The 7,540-nt window shown below is 37.2% G+C and overlaps 1 protein-coding gene across 1 annotated transcript; it reads right to left on the bottom strand.

The window, feature by feature from the left end:
- Window positions 1–640: 640 nt before the first annotated feature.
- LOC105214605 (glycerophosphocholine phosphodiesterase GPCPD1) lies at window positions 641–2,935 on the bottom strand. The gene has a single exon (XM_011188129.3). It carries the CDS (start codon window positions 2,933–2,935, stop codon window positions 641–643), a length of 2,295 nt encoding a protein of 764 aa, XP_011186431.2.
- Window positions 2,936–7,540: the final 4,605 nt, after the last annotated feature.

The raw sequence follows: 7,540 nt of genomic DNA, 5'->3' as shown, positions 1-7,540 counted from the left end.
ATTCCTTTTAATTTACGTGTATTAACGAATTATGCATTTTTTCTCGAATAACAATTTTTTGCGCTTCGATTCCTCCCTGTTTTTTTTTTGAGGTTTTAGTGAAGTGGAGTGATGATTCCAGCAGTTTCTTCAAATATTGTGAAATACATCGCATCATAAATATCTCTCCCGGTTCTTCACTATTCTGTCTCTTGTCGAAAACATTTCGATTCAAATTAAATATATTCAATGGTGTATCGACGAATAGTTTAAATAAATTGTTTATTGGCTGTCTTGTTATACATTCAAGTGGTTTGCAAAATTGCAAACATTATATCTAAACGATCGATGAATTTGGCGCTGTAGTATGCCACTCAATGCCAGTCAATTTTAATAATGTAGATCAAATATGGAAAATAACTAATCGGATTATCATACTTCAACTCCCACTATAAACTTTCAGATATGAATATACACCAGCACCATATGACAAACAGAACACCAATTTCATTTAATTTTATTTTTCAATTTGAACACTTAGCCAACTACATTTCTCATAATGTAAATGAAAAAAAAAAATGCTCGCGCTGTGCCTCATTTACATAATAAATAATTATAATAAAAAATCAATTTAGCTAAAAATGCACCAACCACTTTACATTCAACCGAATGGCTGCACAAACACCTCGCAGCCAAGTCGACTCACCGGTTTACCGTGTAAATCAAAACTATCTGGCAGCGCAAACTCACTGCTGCAATTGGAATGTCCAACAACAATGCATTGACGCGTGAAAATATCGAGCAACTCGGGTGTGCTGAAGAAGCGCTCGCGCTTACGCCGCGGGCCATACAAATCGATACGGTCGTAAATTACACCCGACACATGCCAGCGCTTGAATTGCTCCACAGTCTGCGCATCTTGCAGGTCATCGCCCCACACAAATGTCGCCTGACCCAGGTCCAAACCGAGATCGAGCAGCGCGCCATGCTGCAGAAAGTCTTCCGCATGCGGTACGGTACCCAACAAATTTGCTGATTGCGCGAAATTCACAGCGCTCAGATAGCTGCGCGTACGCAAATCTTTGTAGGGCTCCCACAAGCGCGTTGCACCAATCGTCACGAACGCAACGGGAAAGACGTTCTGTTTAAGGCGCAACATAGTGCAGATATCCGCATCGAAACTTGAGAAGAATAGCGGACGACCGCAGCCGTATTTCACTGTAGTTTTCAAGATAATGTCGACGAAGCGATTTTTGCCCAGCGTTTGCACTGACTCCAACGCGCCGCTTATTAACGATTGCGGCCACTTAATTTCGATATCCAGCCCAAGCGGTGTAGGCACAATTTCAAATACTTCACGCAGCGTGACGAATATGCGCTCTGTCACAGAGACGTTGCGCACATTATAGTTCGTGTATTCATAGATTTCGCCATCCTCAATTGCGAAGACGCGGCTGCTTTTCAATTGCTTGTAGGTTAGATCTTTAATTAGCACATAATCCAAATCTTCGACACCTTCCACAATGCGTCCCTTTGGCGCGGTCTTGAAACCGAAATCATGCCACACCACCGGCACATAGTCCCGCGTCAACTGCACGTCCAACTCAACCATATCCGCTTTGAATTGGTGGGCGTAAAGAAAACTGGCTATAGTATTTTCCACGAATGGCGCCTCAGCGTTGTAGCTAGCGCCTATGCCGCGGCGACCTATATCCACCGAAGGCCAATTCATGGGCCAATAGCGCTGAAAACTGCCGCGCAAATTGTAATCGGCAGCGCCAACCAAGGGGCGTATAATCAGATAGGGCAGCGTTAACGCGCCGACTTGATAACCATTCACTGTACCTTGTATGGGCAGCTGCAACACGCCTTCCGCGGCGCGTAAATCTGACGCTAGAATCAGCGCTACGCCCACGCGTTCACCATCCGCCGTGAAAATGCTGAGCTGATACGAATTTTTAGTGTTCAACGTTACTGTAAAGCGAAATATGACAATATCGCCTGCTGTGTAAGGCACGCCGCGCTGAGTTTGCTTTTGAAACTGCGAGCGATTGTATGCGTAATGTGACACCTCCAGTTCGCTGTCGCGCCACGCGCTGGGCGCCAGCTCAAACCCATTTTCTGAAACGCTCATCTTTAGCAGAAATTTCGTGGCTCGATTCAAACGCATGTAACGGTAAAACTTCATATGCTGCTCCCAAATGAACTTGAACTCGATGGCGTACTCGTTGCGCAACCAACCTTTCTCGTGCTCCACATCGCCCACAGTCATGTGTGACAGCAAACCGAATTGATCCTTGCCGGGCGGTCGATACATCTGGTGTTTTTCCAACACACGACCGTAGGGCACACCCTCCCATTCATGCACACGCCGCCTGCCATACTTATCGACGCTGTAGATAAAGTAGCGGTAATGTATGCGCGCGTTGGCACAGATAGCTACCTTAGCCGACCAAACAACGCCGCGTGCGCTTGGCGTCATGACAACTGCGCGTTCCACCTGCCAAGCGCCCAGTCGCGTGTGATCGCCCACCACAGCCACACGTTCGCCCGCGAGCACAGCGCGACGCACATCCACATTGAAGATGCGCATAATCGGCAAACAGAGAAAGCTACGCGTATCTTCCGGCACATACTCGTCGGCCACCGTGCCATTTGGACGATTGTGATGTTTGGATGACTCGCTTGGCGTATCCTCGCCAACGCTCATAATCGCTTCGAAATCTTCCATTTGTTGTGGCGTTAACTTGTATGGTGGCTCTTTGGCTTTGTTTTTGCCAGCCGCGCGTGCGACGAAACCCGCTAACGACTTCTTCAGGTCCAATGACCATTCGCCCGCTGTGTCCGCATAACTACTAATTTGCGTTTCTGCGCTCACCGTACGCGGCAGTAGCACGCCGTAAAGCACAACAACAAATAGTATGACAAGTTGTATGGTTTGTGATTTGGCACTCATTGGTTGAAAGCGGGCCGTGTTTTATTTAAAATTTGCTCTTGGAACTCACGGCGTCTTTAAGTATACGATTTTTTGCCTATAATTTTGCTTTTGTCTCGACTTTATTTATTTATTTTTTATACTTTTTATTTACTTTTTTATCTGTATTTAATGCGTCTGCGCAGCGCGTTGCGTCGCTTCTTCTTTGACCGTCGCGTTTATCTAACGTTAACGCGCGCCGCTTGGCCTTTCGGAGCCAAATGAAGCGCGTTGACGAAAGAGTAAGAGCACCGGTAACGGATAACGTCATGGTAATTCTCTTTATGTGCATTTTTGTGTTTTTATTATATTTACATACTTTGTCTTAGTTGGACCAGCAGAAGCCGGCAATTACTGAAAGAGACAGTGAACGCGCGCTAAATGGAACTTCGTCATTTATATCAGGTTTTAATAATAAGTAAACATTTAAGTAAACTAAGGTAAAACATAAAAATAGAACGGATTGGAATTTACTAGCAGGTTAATCCGAACTTCGAAGTGGTAAATTTTACGATGCCAAAACCTTTTTTTACCGATATTTTTATCAAAAATTAATATTTAGATTAAAATAAAACTTTCGTACTTAATATTCGATTTTTGTGAACTTGATCGAATAAAAACTAACCTAAACCGCTCGTCGAAGACATCAACCACAATAAAAATTACAAAATCTTATTGGGTACCTCCTATCCAGTACCTTCTGTCTTTTTAATGAATTCAAATTTATTCAAACTTAAATCAGCTTCAGGTCCATTTATGGAATGCTGTGAAAACTATACAAAATTGTACATTGAATTATACACTAAATATGAAAAATTGGGGTAATTACTATTTAATTTATGCAGAAATTTCTTCGACTATGAGTAGATGACAAAACAATAAAAATATTTTTTCAACAAACTTTTGAAAATACTTAATTATTGCACATAATTAGTTTTAGATTATTTTTAATTAATTACTTTAAAAGGTAATCATGTTTATAACACTGTAAATATTGATTACTTTCTTTACAATTATTTCAAATAATATTTAAATCTCGAAACAGCATTCTGAATAGCAAAGTATATAAATTATATTGATTAAAATATTCACCCAACTATTAGGCGGCTACTGCAGATTCTAATTACTCAGCTCTTGATAGAGACTCATTGCATTACTAAGCATTTTCTAGCCAACTTACAACAAAAGATATGCAAACATATTAATTTTTCTTTTGTTTTACGCTTATCTTCCGCTACTATCTTGTCTTTGTCATTCACGCCTCACTGTTTATTGTTAAGCGTGAAATATGAACAAATGTAAAGTATAATATGGACTGCTTAATCTAACTACTTAATTAATGTAAACAAATTTTATCGCATTAACACGCTGTTAAGGCGCTACGGTTTTATGTATGCTTATTCTGTGATCCCAAAGTAAAATTTTGGAAATTCTTATTACACATTGTTGTATAAAACTTTGGCATACAATTGAATTATCAGTTAATTAGAATGAGAAGTAACTATATCCATAACATTTAATTAATGGTTTGAAAACCTTTCCTACCACCTTCACAAATATTTTCTTCCCAATATCGTTCACCACTCGGAGCGCTATGTTTGTGAGTGTATTGAGCATCTCATAATATCATCATTCATATGTCGTATGTATAGATGAAGAAACGGGATCAAATAGTTGTTACAGCTATAAAAAACTTTCATAAATCATACCTTTGCTGTATGTTTGGTTTAGCGAAGATCTTTCAAGTATTAAGCCACCCTCATCATTCGAATCATGTCTGAATCTTGCGATAGGTTGGTTAATAAACAGCTTCACATTTTAATAAACTCTATAGCAACAATTTGAAGGAAGTTTAAGTTTTTGAAACCATTATTGCTGTTTGTTCAGACAGTCACATTATCCACCCGATAAAGCAATTAACAGTGCTACAACTAAGAAGGTAAATGGAAAGAAATTACTATTTTTCGCCATAATCAGACTACAAATGTGCAAAAGGTGCTACGAATATTTTATAAATCTCTTACATTTTTTTCTTTTTAGACGGCTTCATGAAAAATTCTCAAAAAAACTTAGCACATATCTCCGCTCTTTAAAAAAACATCTTTATCGAAGATGAGAATGTAATTTTCTTTTATCTTTGAATGTAGTTATAGATCAGAATTTGGATTTATTCTTGCTACATTCTGTGGTGATACAGAAAAGTTTCAGTAGGAATACAAATGAAGCGGAAGTTTCGAGGAATTGAAAAGCTTAGCGCTGTGAGCAATAGAGGAAATATTATCTGATTAGATTATCAAATACTTCAAAGAAGCATACTACATAAAATCTGCATCTTTAGGAAATATTTAAAGAGAGGAGACCAGCTTCGCTTCGTAAAAAGTTTACGTTGAATATACTCAATAGCACTGCTCCGTAGGGTGACCTCTTTCAGAGAGGTATGTATTCACTCCGACAGCAGAGCAGCAATACTGGCATTGGAATCGATGACAATACGCTCTGGGCTAGTTAAGGAGTGTCTTAGATCCTTATCAATAGCTTCTAGCTATTTTGCTATCCGACTAGTGTGGGTACTCGGTCACCGCGGAATCGTTGGTAATTGTATAGCGGACAAGCTTGGAAGGGAGGGTACCCTAGCTACATTGACGTCGGAATGGGAGCGCGTTGGTAGTCCATGGTCCGGTCCACCTGCACAAGAGCGTTGGACATGCAGACTACGCATGAGCTTGTCAAGCGCTGGTCAACTACCAGTACTTGTGCAGTGGCGAGGTCCTTTTGGCCTCATGCGTTGAGACTTGGAATCGTGGCAGATGCAAGTTGCCAAAGCTGTATGGAAAAAGGCGAGGTGGAATCATCTAAGCATTTCCTTCTTCATTGTCCAGCTTTTGCCAGACTGAGGTTGGCTAAGAAATTTGTAACAGATTCCAAGCGTTTTGCTGAATCTTAAAGGTCTTTGATTCACAGGGAGTTTTATTGGAAATTTATCGAGTAACAACGCCTGATATGCCATTAGTATGGTAAAAATAAAATTCTGTTGAGTTCTTTGTAAGCATAAATAGATATTTATTAAATTTTTTTTTGAGTATTTGTTTTTTATTTTCTTTGTGAGCACAGCTCCTTCATCTCATAAAGCGTTTCTCTTTAGCAGGTACCTATATTTTTAGCAGCTTTTTTGATCACTTGTAATAATAAATATAATTTATTTCCATTGTAACACTTATATATTATAACATTTATAATTTTAGTATAAATATTTATAAATCTCATAAATAAATGATGAAGCCATTTAAGTAATGCAACAAAAAATAAATCATATTAATTCATATTTTTAACGTTTCAAGTTAGACGCTTAGACTTCTCTTATCAATCGAGAGGTTTTGCGAAGTCACATTATTGCTTTTCAAATTCTTAGTAAAATTATTTCATTTTTGCTATTTTGTAATAATGTAGGCTTTCTTGGAAGTAATTATTTTTTCAATATTAGATAAGATATGTATTGTTTCGAAAATTACTACAAGTAGTACTTAGCAAGTGTATAATTCCTATTTTTAATAAAGTAATGTATTTTTTTGGGATTTCAAAGCACGACTCTCATATTGCTCTACGTAGTTTTCTGATTTTATTGATTGTGAATTTGCGCAATATTTATTTTATGTCAATTGCTGTTATTATTGTGCATTATTCGTCATCATTGTGGTACTATCAGTGTAATTTATAATAAAATTTAATTACTCTTATTTTTTGTTCAACATTTTTATAGCCATTTAAATTCGTTCCAGCAGGCTCTTTATTATGCAATTGTCACTAAAAACATATTTTTTATATTGTCAAAGGCTAGTTATAGTTAAAATAGTTTTGCATCTTTTTTAAATAATAACAGAAAAAAAACTTAATGTTAGTGAAATTAGTTTAAAAATATACTCTTAGATTGTGTCAAGCTTCGCTTGTTTATTGTCAATTGACGTTCGAAATTTTACAATTTTCTAAAATTTTTTTTTTCAGATTGTATTGCTATAATTTAAATAAATAGTATAGTTTTTAATAAACATAATATCACACCGATTTTATTAAAAAAGTGTCAATATAAGCAATAAATATCTTATCGAATTTCATAAAACGAAATCGTGTTTTTCAAATGTCTTAAACAAAACGATGGTAAAATATTAATTTATAACTAATTTACATTAATAATATTCCATGACCATTTTTAGTAATTTCCTCTCTTATTTTTCTATTTTTGTACTATCCTCTTCTTAATCTGCTACTTTTTCCACTCCTTCTTGAGCTTATATATTTGTCTTCTTCTTAAGATTTTATTTTATACCATTATAATTATTAATTGTCTATAATTTGTGATCCAAGATCAGTAGTTTAGTAGCCCTGAACCTCGAATTACCAACAAACATTTTCATCGAATCTCATTTGGTTCAACATTTCTTTTTTTCAAAGGTCAAATCTTAATGTTTCGGTATTCTTATTATATTATATTCTAGCTCTAGATTATTGACTTTAGATAAGAAAGAAATCAAATCAAAATCATATCAACCACTGGACGATATTTGTAAAATTGCGAACTTACATATATCCGGA

This window comes from Zeugodacus cucurbitae, chromosome 4, assembly GCF_028554725.1.
Source record: "Zeugodacus cucurbitae isolate PBARC_wt_2022May chromosome 4, idZeuCucr1.2, whole genome shotgun sequence".
In the NCBI taxonomy this organism is placed as follows: domain Eukaryota; kingdom Metazoa; phylum Arthropoda; class Insecta; order Diptera; family Tephritidae; genus Zeugodacus; species Zeugodacus cucurbitae.
Note: the sequence above shows the minus strand (reverse complement) of the source record. Positions and strands in the feature narration are given on the sequence as shown.